The 23,165-nt window shown below is 42.6% G+C and overlaps 1 protein-coding gene across 5 annotated transcripts in view; it reads left to right on the top strand.

The window, feature by feature from the left end:
• Positions 1 to 23,165, top strand: part of CHEK2 (checkpoint kinase 2) — a 52,049-nt gene that overhangs the window by 6,788 nt on the left and 22,096 nt on the right. For 4 of the 5 annotated variants that reach the window (XM_033233100.1, XM_033233101.1, XM_033233098.1 and 1 more), the window contains exons 2-7: positions 277 to 601; positions 6,816 to 6,940; positions 7,059 to 7,206; positions 10,980 to 11,070; positions 19,402 to 19,510; positions 21,346 to 21,399. In XM_033233100.1, coding sequence (XP_033088991.1) covers positions 283 to 601; positions 6,816 to 6,940; positions 7,059 to 7,206; positions 10,980 to 11,070; positions 19,402 to 19,510; positions 21,346 to 21,399 — 846 coding nt within the window. In that variant the 5' untranslated portion in view covers positions 277 to 282. The remainder of the gene's footprint in view (positions 1 to 276; positions 602 to 6,815; positions 6,941 to 7,058; positions 7,207 to 10,979; positions 11,071 to 19,401; positions 19,511 to 21,345; positions 21,400 to 23,165) is intronic. The other variant, XM_033233102.1, reaches the window with a different exon arrangement.

The following is a 23,165-nucleotide window of genomic DNA, read 5'->3' as shown; positions in this document are numbered from 1 at the left end:
CTTATTCATAATCTTCAGATAATTTGTTTTTTCCCTGTAGTTTATGGCTGTCAGACAAAAAACTGATCCGGTGACAATGATCTGGTGAAAAGCTCAGCCCAGAAGAACTGTAGGTCTGGGGTGTTAGGACTTTTAATTTTTGGAGAGCATGTTTGCCCTGGGTTTTTTTTTTTCTTTTCTTTTCTTTTCTTTTGCTGTTGTAATAGGCCCATTGTTTACTTTTTAAAGTCTTGTGTCTCGAAACTCACCTTTGTTGTTGGACACTTTCTTTTTGAGGTCGTGATGTCTCGGGAGTCGGATGTTGAGGCTCAGGAGTCCCATGGCAGCAGTACCTGTTCACAGCCCCATGGCAGCGTTACCCAGTCCCAAGGTTCCTCCTCACAGTCCCAGGGCATATCCAGCTCCTCTACCAGCACGATGCCAAACTCCAGCCAGTCCTCTCACTCCAGCTCTGGGACACTGAGCTCCTTAGAGACAGTGTCCACTCAGGAACTCTATTCTATTCCTGAGGACCAAGAACCTGAGGACCAAGAACCTGAGGAGCCTGTCCCTGCCCCCTGGGCTCGATTATGGGCCCTTCAGGATGGATTTGCCAATCTTGGTAAGACCCTTTGTTATATAGTATCATGTTTTGTTCAGAAAAACAGTTACAGAAAGTTGTTGTGTTACCGGGTGGAAGGTTCTGATTGTGAGTTGTCCAGGTTTTTGGCATGTTGAACAAATAATTGAACATCATGCATGAACAAGCAATGAAAGCATAGATTTATTGAAGTGGAAGGCAATAGAAGCTAAAGTACATGTCACAGGATGGGAGCAGGCCTGAGCAAGTGGCTGCAGAGCCCTGGTAGCAAAGTCTTCTGGGGTTCAAGTACCCTCTAGAGGTCTCCCATTGGTTACCTCCTATGTAGATGAAGGGCTGGCTCACAGCCCATTAGAGGCCACAGTGAACTGGACCTCGGCCGTTCCAAGACTGGTGAGGATTGATGCCTTATGCAAATGAAGGTCCTAGAATGGACAAATCATAGGCCAGAGTGCAAATTCTTTTTTTTTTTTTTTTTTTGAGAAATCTCGGCTAGGCTCACTGCAACCTGTGACTCCTGGGTTCAAGCGATTCTCCTATCTCAGCTTCCTGAGTAGTTGGGATTACAAACGCATACCACCGCACTTGGCTAATTTTTGTATTTTTAGTAGAGATGGGGTTTCACCATGTTGGCCAGGCTGGTCTTGAACTTCTGACCTCAAGTGATCCGCCTGCCTCGGCCTCCCAAAGTGCTGGGATTACAGGCATGAGCCACCGTGCCTGGCTGCTGCAGGAAGTTTGTGTGAATTGGCCTTAGATTCCCTGCCTTCAGACCCTATTTTCCTGCCTTAGTTAGTTGCAGCAGAGTGCTTGAGCCACCTTAGAATGATTCTGGAGTTTGAAGGTGATAAAACCAAAGAGGCAGTGTTGGGTGCTGCACTGGCTGTTATCTGCTGTGGATTCTGTTCATTTATTCTTTCAACAAATATTAATTGGATATTTACAATGTGCTGTCCATCCAAGGATCTGAAGGTAGCTTTGGACCCTCTTCCTAGAAAAATGCAGATTCATGCAAACTTGCAAACATTATCCCCTAATCACAAAAGCTTCACCAGTTAACCTCTGCTGTGGTTTGCCACAGCTTCAGAGAATCAGAGCTGTTCAGAATAGAGATGGCTATTTGTTGACTACTTGTTATTTGTTTTTGTCTCAAAATAGTCAACCTTGTGATTTAAATGTGTTGACTCTTTCTGACACCTCCTGGTTCCAATAGTAAGTTTCGCTATGCATATGTTTAAAATACACATGTGTGTATTTTAAAATTGCCAGGCGTGGTGGCCTATGCCTGTAATCACACCACTTTGGGAGGCCAAGGCAGGAGGATCACTTGAGGCCAGGAGTTCAAAACCAGCTTGGGCAACATGGCAAAACCCTGTCTCTACTGAAAATACAAAAATTAGCTAGGTGTGGTGGTGCATGCCTGCAATCCCAGCTACTCAGGAGGATGAGACATGAGAATTGCTTGAACCTGGGAGGCAGAGGTTGCAATGAGCCAGGATTGTGCCACTGCACTCCAGTCAAAAAAAATAGTGTTTTTTTCTTTTCTCTTACATTACAATGACCTCTTTACTAAACACATTTGAACTTGGCATTAACAGGGTAGAATATATTAATATAAAGAAATGAAGGACTGGTGTGTCATTTTGTGTTTTGTCACTCACCATCCTTGTTTTATTTCATGTCTAACTTTGATGTCTTGAAAAAACTGTAAAAAATGGATAAACAATACACCTGCATTCTACATATACAACTTTAAATTTGTAAGTAGACACTCGAAGCTATTTTTTACCCATTTAAAATATATTTTTTCAGGCCAGGCATGGTGGCTCATGACTGTCATCCCAGCACGTTGAGAGACCAAGGTGGGCGGGATCACTTGGGGTCAGGAGTTCAAGACTAGCCTGGCCAACATGGGGAAACCCTGTCTCTATTAAAAATACAAAAATAGGCCAAGCGTGGTGGCTCACGCCTATAAACTCAGCACTTTGGGAGGCCGAGACGGGCGGATCACCTGCGATGGGGAGTTTGAGACCAGCCTGACTAACATGGAGAAACCCCGTCTCTACTAAAAATACAAAATTAGCCGGGCATGGTGGCGGGCTCCTGTAATCCCAGCTACTCAGGGGGCTGAGGCAGGAGAATCGCTTGAACCCAGGAGGCAGAGGTTGTGGTGAGCTGAGATCTCGCCACTGCACTCCAGCCTGGGCAGCAAGAGCGAAACTCCGTCTCCAAAAAAAAAGAAAAAAACAATTAGCTGGGCATGGTGGCAGGCACCTGTAATCCCACCTACTCAGGAGTCTGAGACAGGAGAATTGCTTGAACTTGGGAGGTGGAGTTTGCAGTGAGCTGAGATTGCACCACTGCACTCCAGCCTGGGTGACAGAGCGAGATTCTCTCTCCAAAAAATAAAGAAATAAATAAAATACAATATATTTTTCAGATAGGCCTATAGGTTTAGACGAGCAGGAAACAAAAATGGTGAGAAAGGGCTAAATGGGATACATCACCTTTAAAAGCGAGAAAACAAATAGGCTGGGTGCAGTGGCTCACAACTGTAATCCCAGCTCTTAGGGAGGCAGAGGTGGGAGGATAGCTTGAACCCAGGAGTTTGAGACCTGCTGGGCAATATAGTGAGACCCCATTCTCCACCAAAAGGAAAAACCAAAAAAGACAAGTAAACAAAGAGTCTGATTGGATGACTAGCATAAAGTAGATGCTGAATACATAGAGGCTGTTTTTTATTATTATTATTATTATTATTTGAGATGGAGTCTCACTCTGTCACCCAGGCTGGAGTACAGTGGTGTGATCTTGGCTCACTGCAACCTCCGCCTCCTGGGTTCAAGCGATTCTCCTGCCTCAGCCTCCTGAGTAGATGGGATTACAGGTGCCCGCCACCATGCCCGGCTAAGTTCTGTATTTTTTTTAGTAGGGATGGGGTTTCACCATGTTGGCCAGGCTGGTTTCAAACTCCTGACCTCAGGTGATCTGCTCGTCTTGGCCTCCCGAAGTGGTAGGATTACAGGTGCGAGCCACCACGCCCAGCCAAGGCTATTTATTATTATTATTTGTTAATTATTTATACCTATGTTTTCTTCTGAAATTTTATAGTTTTAATTCCTTTTTGTTTGTTTGTTTATTTAGTTTTTTTTGAGACAGGGTCTCACTCTGTCATCCAGGCTGGAGTGCATTGGCGCAATCTCGGCTCACTTCAGCCTCTGCCTTCCAGGCTCAAGCAATTCTCCCACTTCAGCCTCCTGGGTAGCTGGGACCACAGATGTGCACCACCACTCCCAGCTAACTTTTTGTATTCTTGGTGGAGATGGGGTTTCACCATGTTGCACAGTCTGGTCTCAAACTCTTGAGCTTAAGCGATCCATCCATCTCAGCTTCCCAAAGTGTTGGGATTACAGGCATGAGCCACAGTACCTGGCCTAGTTTTAGCTCTTATGTTTAATTAAGGTCCTTTATTCTTTTTGAGTTTTATTTATTTATTTATTTATCTATTGAGATGGAGCCCCGCTCTGTCACCAGGCTGCAGTGCCATGGTGTGATCTCGGCTCACTGCAACCTCCTCCTCCCAGTTTCAAGCGATTCTCCTGCCTCAGCCTCCCAAGTAGGTGGGATTACATGCTTATGCCACCATGCCTGGCTAATTTTTGTATTCTGAGTAGAGATGGGGTTTCACCATGTTGGCCAGGCTGGTCTCGAACTCCTGCCCTCAGGTGATCCACCTGCCTCAGCCTCCCAAAGTGCTGGGATTACAGACGTGAGCCACTGTGGCTGGCCTAATTTTTTTATTTTTGTGTTTTGTAGAGACAGAGTCTCGCCATGTTACCCAATTTGATCTCGAACTCCTGGTATCAACTGATCCTCCTGCCTCAGCCTCCCAAAGTGCTGGGATAAGAGGTGTGAGGCACCATCCCTGGCCAGTTTTCAGTCTTTTGTCACTAAGTATGATGTTAGCTGTGGGTCCTCCCCTTTTCCTTTCCCCTTTCCCCTGTCTTTTTTCCTTTCCTTTCCTTTCCTTTCGCCTTTCCCCTGTCCTTTCCTCTTTTCTTTCCTTTTCTTTCCTCTTTCCTTTCCTTTCTTTCTTTCCTTTCCCTTTCCTTTCCATTCTGTTCCATTTTGTTCCGTTCCTTTCCTCTTTCCCCTTTCCTTTCCTTTCCTCTTTTCTTTCCTTTTCTTTCCTCTTTCCTCCCTTCTCCTCCTCTCTTCTCTCTCCTCTTTGATATCTGAAGACTAAGCTGTGGATGTTTCATTAAAGTTCTTTCTGGGCCAGGCACTGTGGCTTGTGCCTGTAATCCAAGCACTTTGGGAGGCTGAGATGGGCGGATCATGAGGTCAGGAGATCAAGACCATCCTGGCTAACATGGTGAAACCCCGTCTCTACTAAAAATACAAAAACAAAACTAGCCGGGCGTGGTGGCATGCATCTGTAGTCCCAGCTACTCGGGAGGCTGAGGGCAGGAGAATTGCTTGAACCTGGGAGGCGGAGGTTGCAGTGAGCTGAGATCGCGCCACTGCACTCTAGCCTGGGTGACAGAGCAGGATTCCGTCTCCAAAAAAAAAAAAGCAAGAAAAAGCTGAGTGGGAGATGATAGTGGAGTCCAAAAGGCAGATAGTATTGTGTAAATAGTATCTATACAAAAGGCAAGGTGGAATGAGCCATTTGTGTAGTTGGGGAAGAAGTGCTAAGACCACAAGGCAGATTGAACCCAGCATTCTTGGGGGCAGTGAAAGGAGGCCAATGGTACTGGGTGTCATGAGCAAGGGGAGAGGGGTATGAGGTGGGGCTGGAATGGTGGCAGGGGCCAGACCTTGAGCATCTATTAGGCTGTAAGGAAGAGTGCAGATTTTATGCTAAGTGTTGTGGAAAACCTCAGGAAGGTAATAAGCAGGAAGTTACAGTATTGCAAGTAATTTTCTAAGTCATTAAAAATTACTCGAGAACTTTTAATGACTATTTGTTATTTCACGGTTTTATATATATATGTATGTGTGTGTGTGTGTGTATAAATACATATAATATATTAATAGATTATATTATATATTATTATGTATTATATATTATATGTATATATAATTAACATATTATATAATATATAAGTTGTATTATGTATAAATATATAATTATATTTAATGTGACCTATAAATATATATAATAAATACGAATTATGTATATTATATATAATAAATAGAAAATAAATATATAATATATATGAAATATTTGTTTATTTATGTTTTTGAGACAGGGTCTCGTTCTGTTACCCAGGCTGGAGTGCAGTGGCAGGATCACAGCCCTTTGTAGCATCTCTTGCTCAAGTGATCCTCCTGCTTCAGCCTCCTGAGTAGCTGGACTACAGGCATGCACCACCATATCTGGGTGATTTTTTATATTTTATTTTTTTTGAGACGGAGTCTCGCTTTGTTGTCCAGGCTGGAGTGCAGTGGCACAGTCTCAGCTCACAGCAGCCTCCACCTCCCGGGTTCAAGGAGTTCTCTGCCTCAGCTTCCCGAGTAGCTGGCACCTGCCACATGCCCAGCTACTTTGTGTATTTTTAGTGGAAACAGGGTTTAGTAGAAACAGGGTTTCACCATCTTGACCAGGCTGGTCTTCAACTCCTGACCTCATGATCCACTCGTCATGGCCTCCCGAAGTGCTGGGATTACAGGCGTGAGCCACCACACCGGGCCAAGTTTTTTTTTGAAACAGCGTCTCACTCTCGCCCAGGCTAGTGTGCAGTGGCGCAATCTCAGCTCACTGCAGCCTTGACCTCCTGGGCTCAAGCGATCCTCCCACCTCAGCCTCCTGAGTTGCTGAGACCACCATACCCTACTGATTTTTTATTTTTTGTAGAGATAGGGTTTCACCGTGTTGCCCAGACTAATTTTTAAATTCTTGGTAGAGATGGGTGCCCCCTATGTTGCCTAGGCTGGTCATGAGCTCCTGGGGTCAAATGATCCTCCTGCCTTAGTCTCCCAAAGGGCTGAGATTACAGGTGTAAGCCACTGTGCCTGGCCATGTGATTATAGATAAACTGCCATTTGTTAAACTCGTTGTAAATGTTGTTTTTTCTTTCCTGATTTTTAATCTTATAAAATCTTGATAAGCAGACTGATAATTCTGATTGCCTTCTTAGGCTGTTTTCCTACAATTAGCATTTATGAGCAATTTTTAAACGTTTGATACATGAAATTCAACAGCCGTCTGCTGCATGCTTTTGTATTACAGAATGTGTGAATGACAACTACTGGTTTGGGAGGGACAAAAGCTGTGAATATTGCTTTGATGAACCACTGCTAAAAAGAACAGATAAATACCGGACATATAGCAAGAAACACTTTCGGATTTTCAGGGTAGGTGACAAATACCCATGTATCTAGGAGGGCTGGTAATCTAGTCATTGTTTTTAGGTATTTTCCCACTATAAATCTCTGCTGTTCAAAGTTTGAAATAAAATGTTCTCTGTTTTAGGAAGTGGGTCCTAAAAACTCTTACATTGCATACATAGAAGATCACAGTGGCAATGGAACCTTTGTAAATACAGAGCTTGTAGGGAAAGGAAAACGCCGTCCTTTGAATAACAATTCTGAAATTGCACTTTCACTAAGCAGAAATAAAGGTAATATTATTATCTTATGGTTACTGGATTTTTATTTTTCCCACTCCCTCATAGGAGGAAAATTTGTCCTGTCCTTACAGAGTATGGTTTAAGTGAGTAAAGATGAGGGAGTTGCCAGGCGCAGTGGCTCACACCTGTAATCCCAGCACTTTGGGAGGCTGAGGTGGATGGATCACCTGAGGTCAGGAGTTCGAGACCAGCCTGACCCACATGGAGAAACCCTGTCTCTACTAAAAATACAAAATACGCCGGGCATGGTGGCGCATGCCTGTAATCCCAGCTACTCAGGAGGCTGAGGAAGGAGAATCGCTTGAACCCAGGAGGTGGAGGTTGTGGTGAGCCGAGATCACGCCATTGCACTCCAGCCTGGGCAACAAGAGTGAAACTCTGTCTCAGAAAAAAAGATGAGTAAGTTAGCATTCAAGATTCAACTTTGCCGTCCTAGTTGCATTGTTAAATTTTGAAAAAGTTCCATCCAGACAGATTTTTAAGGTTTTAAGGTTTAATTGGTTTTATGTAATGCCATATACTGTGTTGTTGTTTTTTTTTTAATTTTTTTTTTATTTTTAATACGGAGTCTTGCACTGTCACCTGGGCTGGAGTGCAGTGGCGCAATCTTGGTTCACCGCAGCCTCCGCCTCCCAGTTTCAAGCGATTCTCCTTGCCTCAGACTCCCAAGTAGCTGGGATTACAGGCACTCACCACCACGCCCAGCTAATTTTTTTTGTATTTTTGGTAGAGATGGGGTTTCCCTATGTTGGCCATGCTGGTCTCGAACTCCTGACCTCGTGATCTGCCTGTGTCAGCCTCCCAAATTGCTGGGATTACAGGCGTGAGGCCCTGCTTGGCCCATATACTGTTAATTGAATTATCATGGTGATTAAAATAAATTATAGTTCATTGATTGATTCAGTTTATACCACATCAGTCTTAGATATCTATGAATTGTTGTTTCAGGCCATTAATTCATTTTTCCTTCCTCTTCACCTCATTCTTTCCTTTCTTCATTTTTTCCATTCATTTTTTTCTTTCTTTCTTTTTCGAGACATGGTCTCACTCTGTCACCCAGGCTGGAGTTCAGTGGCACTGCAACCTCTGCCTCTCAGGCTCAGGTGATCCTCCCACCTCAGCCTCCTGAGTAGCTGTGACCACAGACACATGCCATCACGCCTGGCTAATTTTTTGTATTTTTGGTAGAGATGGGGTTTCACTATGTTGGCCAGACTGGTCTTAGACTCCTGAGCTCAAGCAATCTGCCTGCTTTGGCCTCCCAAAGTGCTGAGATTACAGGTGTGAGCCACCATGTCTAGCCCCATTCCTTTCTTTCTGTATACATTTATTGAGTTCCTTTTATATGCCAGGCATTAGGATGTGGGTGCTTCTGTAAGAGGCTCGCTTTAGAGCATCTATCTTTGTAAATACTACATGGTTATCCTGTGTAAGTGGAGATGTTTATTAGCATCATCAGGTAGCATTTTATAAGCATCCAGTTCTTTTTTTTATTTGAGACGGAGTCTCGCTCTGTCGCCCAGGCTGGAGTGCAGTGGCGTGGTCTTGGATCACTGCAAGCTCTGCCTCCTGGGTTCACGCCATTCTCCTGCCTCAGCCTCCCGAGTAGCTGGGACTACAGGCGCCTGCCACCATGCCTGGCTAATTTTTTGTATTTTTAGTAGAGATGGGGTTTCACCATGTTAGCCAGGATAGTCTCAATCTCCTGACCTTGTGATCTGCCCACCTCAGCCTCCCAAAGTGCTGGGATTACAGGCGTGAGCCACTGCGCCCAGCAAAGCATCCATTTCTAAAACTATGGAAATAAAATCTGAAATGAACAATTTTTTTTCAGGGTAATATCTACAAAGGGTACCTGACAAAAACAACCATAGAGTTAAAAGTAGCTCAAGGTGATTAGACAAGAGGAATACTGTTTTTCTTTAGTTAAAGAAACCATAGAGCTTCCCAAACTTACCTGAGAGTCGAATGACTTGGAGGGTGTCTATGTATGTGCAAGACATTTTGAAAATAAAGGTTCCTACAAGCGCTCTTCTCCAGATTCTGGTAGGGATTTAAAAAATCATGCCTCTAGGGGCTGTGGCATGAGCCTGTAGTCCCTGCTACTCAGAAAGGTGAGGCTAGAGGATCCCTTGAGCCCAGGATTTTAAGGCTACAGTGAGCTATGATTGTGCCTGTGAATAGCCACTGCCCTCCAGCCCGGGCAACATGGTGAGACCCCGTCTAACCAAATGAAATAAAGTCATGCCTAAGGGATTTTCATGCAGTCAATCTTCAGTCTGGTATCTTGGAACTATGTCTATATTGGGCGTCCTGAAGTACATTTTATGATTAACTTAGTTTTCCCCATTTCTGACTATTTTGTTTTCTCTGTGATAGTTATAGTCAGGGCAGCTGCTTTGGGTTTTGCTGTTTATGAGTGTGTAGGGGAGGAGGCAACTGGGTGCTGAAATTTGGTCTGTCCTCTACTTGACAAGCTGTGTACCACCTTTTTCTCATTGGTCTGCCCAAAGGGCACTTTTCTTCCTCTTTTTAAAAAATTAAATAAACCTTTAAACATTTATTTAATAGATAAATAAAAATTATAGGTTGGCATGGTAGCTCATGCCTGTAATCTCAGCACTTTGGGAGGCCAACACAGGAAGGTTGCTTGAGCCCAGGAATTCAAGACCAGCTTGGGCAACATAGTGAGACCCCATCTCTACTAAACAAAAAAATTAGCTGGGCATGCTGGTATGTTCCTATAGTCCCAACTACTTGGGAGTCTGAGGTGGGAGGAGGTCGAAGCTACAGTGAGTCATGATTGCACCACTGCACTGTAGCCTGGGCAACAGAGTGAGAAGGTGTCTCAAAAATACATAGATGTTTATCATGTGCAACATGTTTTGAAATATGTATATATTGTAGAATGGCTAACTTGAGCTACCTAGCATGCATTACCTCACTTACATATCTTTCTTTTTTTTTTTTTTTTGAGACGGAGTCTCGCTCTGTCGCCCAGGCTGGAGTGCAGTGGTGCGATCTCAGCTCACTGCAAGCTCTGCCTCCCGGGTTCACGCCATTCTCCTGCCTCAGCCTCCCGAGTAGCTGGGACTACAGGCGCCCACCACTATGCCCGGCTAATTTTTTTTTTTTTGTATTTTTAGTAGAGACGGGGTTTCACCATGTTAGCCAGGATGATCTCGAGCTCCTGACCTTGTGATCCGCCTGCCTCGGCTTCCCAAAGTGCTGCGATTACAGGTGTGAGCCACCATGCTCCGCCATCTTTTTTTTTTTTTTTTTTTATAGAGAAAATACTTAAAATCTACTCTCTCAACTGATTTTCAAAAATATGGCCAGTATGGTGATACTTATGGCTTGATTTTCATTGGGATATTTACTTGCCTAGACCATTTTTTCTAGACTCAGACTGATTGATTGCTTTTTGATTCTGGACCTGTTGTAAATCTGCATGGGCATTTTATATAAGTGTAATTGATTAAATATTCTGAGGTCAAGGAATGTAAATAATGTTGCGTTATGGATTTTTTGCACTAGTTTTAGAGTGTTGCTTATAGTTCCATTGAAGCATAAAATTTGACTATCATTTATTTCTCAAGGGCTTTATAATATGTATTAGCCTACTGAACTAATTTCCTTAATGTTACATGTTAAATGTAGTTAAAAACAATTTTAATATTCCATATGACTAATAAGTTTTAGAATCAGTTATCTCCTCTTGTAAATAAATTAATGAAACCCATTTCTACTCTTTTTTTCCTTAGTTTTTGTATTTTTTGATCTGACTGTAGATGATCAGTCAGTTTATCCTAAGGCATTAAGAGATGAATACATCATGTCAAAAACTCTTGGAAGGTAAATTATTTTCTTATATAACTGCACTTAATGTTTTCCCTATACATTTGTGATTGGTAGTTTCTCATTTCTGATTTTATAACACTCATTATGTATTGATAACATTTGTATGGTATCTATTTGTGTATTATTTTTTGTTTTTGTGAGTTATTTCACACAGTCATTTGAATTTATTTTTATTTTTATTTTTATTTTTTTTTTTTGAGACGGAGTCTTGCTCTGTCGCCGGGGCTGGAGTGCAGTGGCCGGATCTCAGCTCACTGCAAGCTCCGCCTCCCGGGTTCACGCCATTCTCCTGCCTCACCCTCCCGAGTAGCTGGGACTACAGACGCCCGCCACCTCGCCCGGCTAGTTTTTTGTATTTTTTAGTAGAGACGGGGTTTCACAGTGTTAGCCAGGATGGTCTCGATCTCCTGACCTCGTGATCCGCCCGTCTCGGCCTCCCAAAGTGCTGGGATTACAGGCTTGAGCCACCGCGCCCGGCCTTGAATTTATTTTTATTTTATTTCTTTGTGAGACAGAGTGTTGCTCTGTTACCCAGGCTAGAGTGTAGTGGCACGATCAGAGCTCACTGTGGCCTTGATCTCCCAGATCAAGGGAATCAGGCATGCAGCACCATGCACAGCTAATGTGTGTTTTTTTTTTTTTAGAGTTGGAGTTGCGCTGTGTTGCCAGCTCTGGTCTTGAACTCCTGGGCTCAAGTCATTCTCCTGCCTTAGCCTCCCAAAGTGCTGAGATTAGTGGCATGAGCCACCATGCCCAGCCAAGTATTTCTTTTTTTATTTCCTTTGTGTGTGTGTGTTTGTGTGTGTGTGTTGTGTGTGTGTGTGTGTGTGTGTGTGTGTGTGTGTGAGAGAGAGAGAGAGAGAGAGAGAGACACACACAGAGTCTTGCTCTGTTGCCCAGGCTGGAGTGCAGTGGTACAGTCTTGGCTTACTGCAACCTCCACTTCCCGGGCTCAACTGATCCTCCCACCTTAGCCTCCCAAGTAGCCGGGACTATAGGCTCGCACCACCATGCCTGGCTAATTTTTGTATTTTGCGTAGAGATGGGGTCTTGCCATGTTGCCCAGGCTGGTCTTGAATTCCTGAGCTCAAGCAACCCACCCGCCTCGGCTTCCCAAAGTGCTAGGATTACAGGCATGAGCCACTGCGCCTGGCCATGTGTATAGTATTTCACTGTGTATATATACACAACATTTACTTTGTCCATTCATTCATTGATGGACACTTAGGTCGCTTCCCTATCTTGGCTATTGTGAATATTGCTGAATTGAACATAGGAGTGCAGATATCTCTTCAACATACTGATTTAATTTTTTTTTGTATATATATCCAGAAGTGGGATTGCTAGATCATATGGTAATTATAATTTTAGCTTTTTGAGGAACTTTTATACTAGTTTCTGAAATGGCTGTACTACTTTACATTCCCACCAATAGCGTACCAAGGTTCTCTTTTCTTCACATCCTCTCCAATACTTGTTATTATTCATCTTTTTGATAATAGCCATTCTAACAGGCTTCAGGTGATATGTCATTGTGGTTTTAATTTGCATTTCCTTGATGGCTAGAGATGTTGAGCATTTTTCATACATCATAATAGGTGTATTTTTGATGTGTTTGATAATTATTAATTGAAATTAACTCTTTTGCCTCATGAATTTTATTAGTGATAATTATTTTAAATTTATTTTTATTTTATTTCTTTGTGGGATAGGGTGTTGCTCTGTTACCCAGGCTGGAGTGTAGTGGCATGATCAGAGCTCACTGTGGCCTGAGACGGGGTTTCACCATATTGGCCAGGCTGGTCTCGAACTCCTGACTTAGTGATCTGCCTACCTCGGCCTCCTGGAGTGCAGTAGTGTTACCACAGCTCATGGCAGCCTTGATCTCTCAGGTTCAAGCAATCCTCCCACCTCAGCTTCCCGAGTAGTTGGGACTACAGGGATGTGCCACCACACTCAGCTAATTTTTACTTTTTGTTTTTTGAGATGGAGTTTTGTTCTTGTTGCCCAGGTTGGAGTGCAATGGCGTGGTCTCAGCTCACTGCAACCTCCGCCTCCTGGGTTCAAGTGATTCTCCTGCCTCAGCCTCCCAGGTAGCTGGGATTACAGGTGCCCACCACCACATCCAGCTAATTTTTTTGTATTTTTAGTAGAAACGGGGTTTCACCATGTTGGCTTGGCTGGTCTTGAACTCCTGACCTCAGGTGATCTGCCTACCTCAGCCTCCCAGAGTGGTGGGATCACAGGCGTAAGCCACCACGCCTGGCCCTAATTTTTATTTTTTTTATTGTAGAGATGAGTCTTGCTATGTTGCCTAGGCTTGTCTCGAACTCCTGGGCTCAAGTTATGTTCCTGCCTCAGCCTCTCAAAGTGTTGGGATTATAGGTATGAACCACTGTGTTTGGCCAAGACATTTTTATATTAATTCATTAAGTAAACTTACTACATGTTAAGATGGGTAACATTTATTTTTTTCTTCTTGAGACGGAGTCTCACTCTGTCACCCAGGCTAGAGTCCGGTGGCACGATCTCGGCTCACTGCAACCTCCGCTTTCCAGGTTCAAGCGATTCTTCTGCCTCAGCCACCCAAGTAGCTGGGACTACAGGCCTGTGCCACCATGCCCAGCTAATTTTTTGTATTTTTTTTTTTTTTTTGGAGATGGAGTCTCGCTCTGTCGCCCAGGCTGGAGTGCAGTGGCCGGATCTCAGCTCACTGCAAGCTCCGCCTCCCGGGTTTACGCCATTCTCCTGCCTCAGTCTCCCGAGTAGCTGGGACTACAGGCGCCCGCCACCTCACCCGGCTAGTTTTTTGTATTTTTTACTAGAGACGGGGTTTCACCGTGTTAGCCAGGATGGTCTCGATCTCCTGACCTCGTGATCCGCCCGTCTCGGCCTCCCAAAGTGCTAGGATTACAGGCTTGAGCCACCGTGCCCGGCCCCATTTTTTGTATTTTTAGTAGAGATGGGGTTTTACTGTGTTAGCCAGGATGGTCTCGATCTCCTGATCTCATGATCTGCCTGCGTCGGCCCCCCAAAGTGCTGGGATTACAGGCGTGAGCCACTGTGCCTGGCCTGAGTAATATTTTGTATGAAAAATAATTATTAAAATGATTAGTGAGAAGAGAGGAACTGTTCGACATTTTTCCAAATTTTTTTGACATCTGGCTTAGTTAGAAGATGGCTAGATTCTGATATTTGCTTCCTCATTCAGTCTGTTATGTTGTCACATGCCACGTAGCCTCTGGAAAACTCCATATGTATGAGCTAATGAGAATGGAAAACACAAATAATGTCTTAGTATTATTCTGAACATAGTTGTGGCTTTATGGATGCCCTGCAAGGCCTTGGGGTTCTCTTGGGAAGATCCAGTCATACTTTGAGAACCATTTCTTTAGGAAAGTATCAGGATACTGTTACCACATTACAAAATGCTCTTCAACCCCCTTCCCTTCTCACAAAGGTCTACTGATATTTTTGGAAACACAGAAGTAAAAAGTACATAAAAGGAAATAATCCTCCATATTCCTGCAACATAGTCAAGCACAGTATCCTCTTTATTATATGGGAGAAATTTTAGTTTACTGATACTGAATTCAGTAACTGATTGTGTTTCCATATTTGCACTGGTTACTTGAAATCTCACTGTCAAACCCTTTCTTTTCTTTTCTTTTCTTTTCTTTTCTTTCTTCTTTTTTTTTTTTTTTTTTTTACCGAGACTGAGTCTCGCTCTGTCGCCCAGGCTGGAGTACAGTGGCGAGATCTCGGCTGACTGCAACCTCTGCCTCGCGGGTTCAAGCAATTCTCTGCCACAGCCTCCCGAGTAGCTGGGATTACAAGCGCCCACCACCACGCCTGGCTAATTTTTGTATTTTTAGTGGAGACGGGGTTTCACCCTCTTGGCCAGGTTGGTCTGGCCAATGGGCATGGTGGCTCACACCTGTAATCCCAGCACTTTGGGAGGCCGAGGCGGGTGGATCACCTGAGGTCAGGGGTTCGAGACCAGCCTGGCCAAGAGGGTGAAACCCCGTCTCCACTAAAAATACAAAAATTAGCCAGGTGTGGTGGAGCATGCCTGTAATCCCAGCTACTCGGGAGGCTGAGGCAGGAGAATTGCTTGAACCCAGGAGGGGGAGGTTGTAGTGAGCCGAGATCACGTCACTGTACTCCACCCTTGACAACAGAGTGACAATGTCTCAAAAAAAAAAAGTATGAGGCTAGGTATGGTGGCGCATGCCTGTAAACCCCAACACTTTGGGAAGCTGAGGCAGGCTTGAGTCTAGGAGTTCGAGACCAGCCTGGGCAGCGGGGTGAAATCCTGTCTCTAGAAAAAAACAGAAAAAGTTAGCTGAGCGTGGTGGGTTGCACCTGTAGTCCCAGCTACTTGGAAGGTGGAAGTGGGAAGATTACTTGAGCCCAGGAGGTGGAGGCTGCAGTGAGCCGTGATCATGCCACTATTCCAGTCTGGTGATAGAGTGAGACCATATCTCAGAAGGGGGAAAAGAAAAAGAAGAAATGTATGGAACTCAATGTTTTCCTAAGGGAGGATTTAATATGAATTCTCTAACTTGTAGCAAATGACAGAAACTCAACTCAAATGAGTCAGGTAAGATAAAAAATTTACTGGCTTTTGTAACTGGGAAATAGAGAGCCAGGCTGGGCGCAGTGGCTCACGCCTGTAATCCTAGTACTTTGGGAGGCCGAGGCAGGCAGATCACTTGAGGTTAGGAGTTTGAGACCAGCCTGGCTGACACGGTAAAACGCCGTCTCTACTAAAAATATAAAAAGTAACTGGGTATGGTGGCATATGCCTATAGTTACAGCTACTTGGGAGGTTTAGGCAGGAGAATCGCTTGAACCTGGGAGGCAGAGGTTGCAGTGAGCCGAGATGGCATCACTGCACTCCAGTCTGGGTGACAGAGCAAGACTCTGTCTCAAAAAAAGGAAAAACAAAAAAACAAAAAAAAAACAGGCAAATCCTTACTTCAGGCATGGCTGGATCTAGGAGGTTATTAGGCTTTTAATTCATGGTCTTTGAGTTCTGATGTTCTGGTTGACTGCATCTGAGAGCTCTCACAGTGTCACCAGGGCTCTAGCTCCATCTCTTGATTCAGCTATTTGTTGCCTTCCTATAGAATTGTTCTATGTGGCAGGAAAAATGGCTACCAGGAGGTGCAGATTGATATTTTCTTTGTCTAGAAACTACAGCAGAGAGAACTCTCTCTCCCAATGTCAGCATTTGATTTCAAGGGCAACTCTGGCTGTATGTGTGAATGAATGACAGGGTGTTGCTCTGTTTCTCAGGCTGGAGTGCGTTGGCATGATCACGGCTCACTGTTCCAGCTCAGTTTTGGTTATGTAGCTATCCTGTGTTTCTAGGAGTAGGGATTGTGCCACAGTAGACCCCCAGCTAGAGCTGCATGAACTCAGGGAGGAATTCCCTGGCAAAGAGTGACTGTTTCCAGGAGAAGGGAAATTGGAAAGTGTTTTGAGCTGATTTAAAAAAGAACAGTTGCGTGGACCCTTACCTCATACCATACATAAGAATTAATTCAAAGTGGAACCAAGAATGAAATATAAGAGGTAAAACTTGGCCGGGTGTGGTGGCTCAAGCCTGTAATCCCAGCACTTTGGGAGGCCGAGACAGGCGGATCACGAGGTCAGGATATTGAGACCATCCTGGCTAACATGGTGAAACCCCGTCTCTATTAAAAATACAAAAAACTAGCCGGGTGAGGTGGCTGGTGCCTGTAGTCCCAGCTACTCTGGAGGCTGAGGCAGGAGAATGGCATAAACCCGGGAGGCGAAGCTTGCAGTGAGCTGAGATCCGGCCACTGCACTCCAGCCCGGGCAACAGAGCAAGACTCCGTCTCAAAAAAAAAAAAAAAAAGAGGTAAAACTTTACAACTCTGGGAAGAAAACGTAGGAACAACTCTTCATGACCTTGTATTTGGCAGTGGTTTCTTAAGACACAAAAGCACAGCAACAAAAGAAAAAATAGATAAATTAGACTTAAACAAAATTAAAAACTTTTGTGTCTCAAAAGATACCTATCAAGAGAGTGAAAACACAACCAACAGAATGATAAAATATTTACAAGTCCTATATCTGATAAGGGCTTATGTCCACAATAGATAAAGACATCTTAGAATTCTACAATAAAAAAACAAACAACCTGCCATTTAAAAATGGGCAAAGGCACTGCACTCCAGCCTGGGTGACAGAGTGAGATCCTGTCTCTAAAAACAGAACAAAAAAAATGGGCAAAGGGCTTGAATAGACATTTCTCTCAAGAAGACATACAATGGTCAAAAAGCACATCAAAAGATGCTGAATATCATTAGTATTAGGGAAATACAAATCAAAACCACAATGAGATACTACTTCACAGCTACCTACGAGGGACCATAATAAAGAAACAAAAAATAGTAACTGTTGGTGAGGATGTGGTGAAATTGGAACCCCCGTGCACTGCTGATGGGAATGTAAAATGGTGTAGCCGCTGTGGGAAATAGTCTGGTGATTTCTTTAAAAGGTAAATATCCGAGCTCTATGAGGCATAAATAACAACCACAAACAATAACAGAAAAAGGTAAACATAGAATTATCATGTGACCCAGAAATTTTCCTTCTAGGTTTATAAATTTCCCAATTTAAAAAACAAGTGTTCAGGCCGGGTATGGTGGCTCACGCCTGTAATCCCAGCACTTTGGGAGAGTGTGGTGGGTGGATCGCTTGAGGTCAGGAGTTCGAGACCATCCTGCTCAACATGGTGAAACCCTGTCTCTACTAAAAATACAAAAATTAGTTGGGCGAGGTGGCACACACCTGTAATCCCAGCTACTCAGGAGGCTGAGGCACAAGAATTGCTTGAAGCCAGGAGGCGGAGGTTGTAGTAAGCTGAGATCATGCCACTGCACTCCAGCCTGGGTAACAGATCGAGCCTATACTTCAAAAAAAAAAAAAAGCAAACAAGTGTTCAGACAAAACTTGTACATGAACGTTCATAGCAGCTTTAGTCACAATGAAGAAGTCTAGTTTATCTATTTTTGTTCTTTTGTTGCTTAAGCTTTTGTTGTCATATTGAATAAACCACTTAGAAAAGGTAGAAACAAACCAAATAATGTCCATCAGAAAGTGAATAGATAAACAAAATATGATACTTCTATATAATGGAATATTATTCAGCTGTAAAAAGGAATGACGTACCACAAATGTTATGGCATTACGCTAAGTGAAATAATCCAGACACGAAAGGCTACATATTGTATGATTTCATCGATATGAAATATTCAGAATAGGCAAATCAATACATAGAGAAAGCAGATTAGTGGTTGCCAGGGGCTGGGGGCTGGGGGCTGAGGGCTGGGGACAGGGTAGAGTAAGGAGTGACTGCTTAATTGCTTACAGGTACAGGGTTTCCATTTGAGCTAATGAGAAAGTTCTGGAATTAGATGCTGATGGTTGTAGAACATTGGCAGTGTACTTAATGCCACTGAATAGTATACTTTAAAATGATTACAGTGATACATTTTGTGTTATGTATATTTAACACAATAAAAAAGATGTCTTGGTAAACCCTCAACTTGCCCCTTCAAAACCCACAATAGTTATAGTAGTCTACTTCATAATGGATAATTGATGCCCTAGTAGCCATTATCTTGGGCTGACCCAAGCTTTGGAGGACAGATCCTACTCAGGATTAACTGTGTTCTGGGTAATGGCTTGGAGAGCATTCCTCTTCCATGAGTAGTATCCCAATTAACTGCAAATCTCTGTGAGAGGTTGCTGCAAGTAGGCTAATTGTGTAATACTTTTGGTTTCTTAGGTAATCAGATTTGATTTAGGGTGCAACTCATGCTGTCAACTGCTTATGCACTTCCTTTTAAGACGCAGAATAAGAAAGAAAGAAATATATCCATTAAAGTTATTCATTTGCAGATTCTGTTTACTGTTATTTGTTTGGGAAACTCATGACCAGGGAGGGCTGTTTCTAGTTAATGTTTTTGTGACCTCTGGGATAAGTAGTTTCTCTCTCATTTTTCTCTTAGTATCTTTCTGGGAATTTCACAACCCAGGGCTGCAGTAAGACACATGTTTGTATCACTTAGCTCAGAAATGGAATTTGGAGCTGACTTAGTGTTTTTGGCTGTTAAGCCCTTGACATTTTACATTGGTGAAGTTTCACTGTGTCCTCTGCAAACAGGGACAATGGAAAGGTTGTTATATGGAATGTCTGTAAATTCTAATACTCTAAGCGGACCCAGGAGTGGTAGGTCTCATAATTAAAAACATTCAGACAATCACTGTCTTTGTTTTTCCCTCTAGTGGTGCCTGTGGAGAGGTAAAGCTGGCTTTTGAGAGGAAAACATGTAAGAAAGTAGCCATAAAGATCATCAGCAAAAGGAAGTTTGCTATTGGTTCAGCAAGAGAGACAGTAAGTACCAACAAAAGGCTGCTCACCTTTTATTAACACGTCTTCATAACTTCCCAAAATAATCTTAGCTTGATGATTTTCAAACTCAGGAATAACCGCCTGCTTAGATGGATGAATTTGTGAGTATCAAAGAACACGGAAAATTTGGGGGCATCTTTGATTAATCTAGAAACTTTTACTTATAGATAATTTGGTTCCAAAAGTATTTAATTGTACACAATAATGAGCATAGCGGGAAGTTTTTTTTTTTCTTCTTCTTCCAAGTTCAAAGTTGTTACAAGATTGTTTTTACAATAAATGACAGGAAATTAGAGAAAAAAATTCAGCCATAATCCCCACTGTAACCCCACAGCTGTTTTCAGTTTTCCTTTTCCTTCTAGGTTTTGTTCAGATGAAATCGTGTTTTTAGATGGTTGAAATCATCTTGTATATACAGTTTTGTATTTTGCTTTTCTACAAATGCATTATGGCATAGACTTTTGCCTAATACATCCTTTTTGATGACTGAGTTTTCATGTCATCAACTTTATTGTAATTTAACCATTTCTTTGGCTGATCATTTAGACAATTTCTTATTCTTTGCTGTTCTGGGTAATATGGCAGTGAGTATCCTTGGTTTGTGGATTAGCCATAGATTTTTAAATTTTTAATTAAATCATTGAAATAGCCTTCCTTTATAGCAGCCATTTATTTTACTACTTTTTTTTAATCCACATTTACTGTGTGGGAGAGATGGCCAAATGCATTGGTCTTTCCACATGTGACTCAAAAAAGTAACGTAAAACACAGCCTCTAATCACATTTTCCCTTGTGGCCAGCTGTTTCTGGCTATTATACTTTCACATTCTTTAAAGATCAATTTTTTTCCCCCTAGACAATGCCATTCTCACATGGCAAGAGGAATTTCCTTTTTGTGTTCACTTTGTTATAGATCTTTTTCCCTATGATTCTAAGATTTGTTTCCCATTTAGGGGAGAAGAAAATACCAACTAGATTGTTAAAAACTGGAAGTAAAATTTTATGTTTTGATTTCATTATTTGAATCAGATTGGACCCTTTGTGACCATTCTGTTATCAGAGTATACCCTGACTTGGTAATGAGTTTAGCAGCTTACAGGAAGAGGCAGGCTCTTAAAATTAAACATCTGGGTTTCTTAGCTGAAGTTCATTTTACATAAATGTGTAATTCTATCTCCTTTTTGCTTGTGGAGGGTGTAGCCCAGGAAGTTGAGTTACTTGATTCATCCTTTTGGAATTGTAACAGAACAACTTTAGTACCCTGAAGCCTCTTGTCAGAGTCTCAGTAAATATATGAGCCTGCTATTGAAGTTGGAACCTGTATCTGCTCTATTAGCAGAAATTTGACTTGACATTTTCTTTATGCAGCTTAATTGAACACTTTCTTGTTCATGTTTCTTTTATCATTTTAATGAATGTAAATAGTTCCATAGCTAATAAGTAGGGTTTACTAATTAAAAATGAACACAGTGGAAAGATACTTGTTTCTGACTGTGGAGATTAGGGCAGGGGGCTTCTGTTTTCTGAGCCTTGGTTGCCCCATCTGTAAGATGGGGATTCTGAGGCTTATGAGACATGATCTCTGTAAATAAAGAGCTTGGCACAGGGCCTGGCCATTTATTGAATGCTTACTATTTGCCAAGCATTTTACAGAGTTATTTTAGGTGAAGTATTTAAGTCATTGACCTCTGGGCTTTGATTTCTTTGTATGAATAGAGTTGGGTTTGGAACTCAGGCAGCCTTGAGTCAACTAAATTTAACTGTAAATGTTTTTAAAAATATATTATGAATAAACTCTGTTATTCTATTTATCAAAGGACCCAGCTCTCAATGTTGAAACAGAAATAGAAATTTTGAAAAAGCTAAATCATGTAAGTATTATTGTAAGATATGACTCATACTTAGGTTTATTTATCTCAAAATATGAGAAGAGTATAAAGCCTTTCAGTATAATAAAGATAATATTGGCCAGGTGTGGTGGCTGACGCCTGTAACCCTAACATTTTGGGAGGCCAAGGCAGGCAAATCACCTGAGGTTGGGAGTTTGAGGCCAGCCTGGCCAACATGGTGAAACCCTGTCTACTAAAAATACAAAAAATGTGCTGGGCATGGTGGCACATGCCTATAATCCCAACTACTTGGGAGGCTGAGGCAGGAGAAGTGCTTGAATCTGGGAGGCAGAGATTGCAGTGAGCCAAGATCACGCCACTGCACTCCAGCCTGGGCGACAGAGTGAGACTCTGTTTCAAAAAAAAAAAAATTAAATGAATAAATAAAATAAAGCTAATATTAACCTGGGTTCTTTAACTTATGTGTACATGTACGTGCATGCCTAGTTGTCATATAGCTGGGAAGAGTTTTACCCCAAAATGTTATTGAGTGAGCAATACTATATAAAGATTTCATGATTAAATAATTACATGATATTTCTTCTGAGTTAGTTCTTGACCAAAAGACATAGCAATTATTCTATCTCATAGACACAACTGGTTATATTGGAGAAAACAGTGTTAATTTTAGTAAGTTTGGTTTAGTTATACCTGAAGTTTTAACACTTTTGAATACCTTTTATTTGGAGTAATCCAAATAAATCCAAGCGTTGTAACAGAACAACTTTAGTACCCTGAAGCCTCTTGTCAGAGTCTCAGTAAATATATGAGCCTGCTATTGCTCATATTGCAGGTAAGTATGACAACATCCTGTCCTTATATATGATTAAATGGTGTCTGTGGCCTTGCTGGGTGTAAGTAGTTCTTATCTTTTTGTGCAGTGATGACTCTGTCTCAATGAAAAATGTGTCTCACTTTTAAAAAGTAAGAAGAAAAATTAGAGGGTGGGCCTAATCTTATCTTGCTTTTTATTGGTTTTTTCAGTTTCTTCATTAATTCGTGAGCACCCATGAAGGCGTAAGCTCATTAGGCACTGGCATTAAACTCAAGGCAAGACCACTCTCCTGTCCAGCTAATGATGATCTTATTCTGGCTTTTTTTTTTTTTTTTGAGGCGGAGTCTCGCTGTGTCGCCCAGGCTGGAGTGCAGTGGTGTAATCTTGGCTCACTGCGAGCTCCGCCTCCCAGGTTCACGGCATTCTCCTGCCTCAGCCTCCTGGATGGACTACAGGCACCCACCACCACGCCCCGCTAATTTTTTGTATTTTTAGTAGAGACGGGGTTTCACCATGTTAGCCAGGATGGTCTCAATCTCCTGACCTCGTGATCCCCCCGCCTCGGCCTCCCAAAGTACTGGGATTGCAGGCGTGAGCCACCGCACCTGGCCTTATTCTGGCTTTTAACCTCCAAACAGCAAAAAGGTTTCTTCTCTGTTGTTCTGCCTCTCCAAATCCCCCCAAAAAGTCAGTTGAAACTGAGGGGCAATTACTGTTGTTGACATAGTACTTCAACAGGTTTCTTTAGAATTCAGTGGGTAGACCTGAAAACCCATGAGAACCTGAGTGGCTGACCTTCCTGCTTGGCTTTCTTCTGTTTCTTTTGCAAATTCTTCGTCCTCCCTGAATTTGCCAGGTCCTTTTTCCAAGAGATGGGGAGTCTCTCTTTAACATACACACACAGATACACACACACACATACACACACACACACACACGTATTTTTAGAGACCGTCTTTCTCTGTCACCCAGG

The sequence above is a fragment of the Trachypithecus francoisi genome, unplaced genomic scaffold, assembly GCF_009764315.1.
Source record: "Trachypithecus francoisi isolate TF-2019V2 unplaced genomic scaffold, Tfra_2.0 Lachesis_group14, whole genome shotgun sequence".
NCBI classification, from domain to species: domain Eukaryota; kingdom Metazoa; phylum Chordata; class Mammalia; order Primates; family Cercopithecidae; genus Trachypithecus; species Trachypithecus francoisi.
This window is presented reverse-complemented; position numbering and strand designations above follow the sequence as displayed.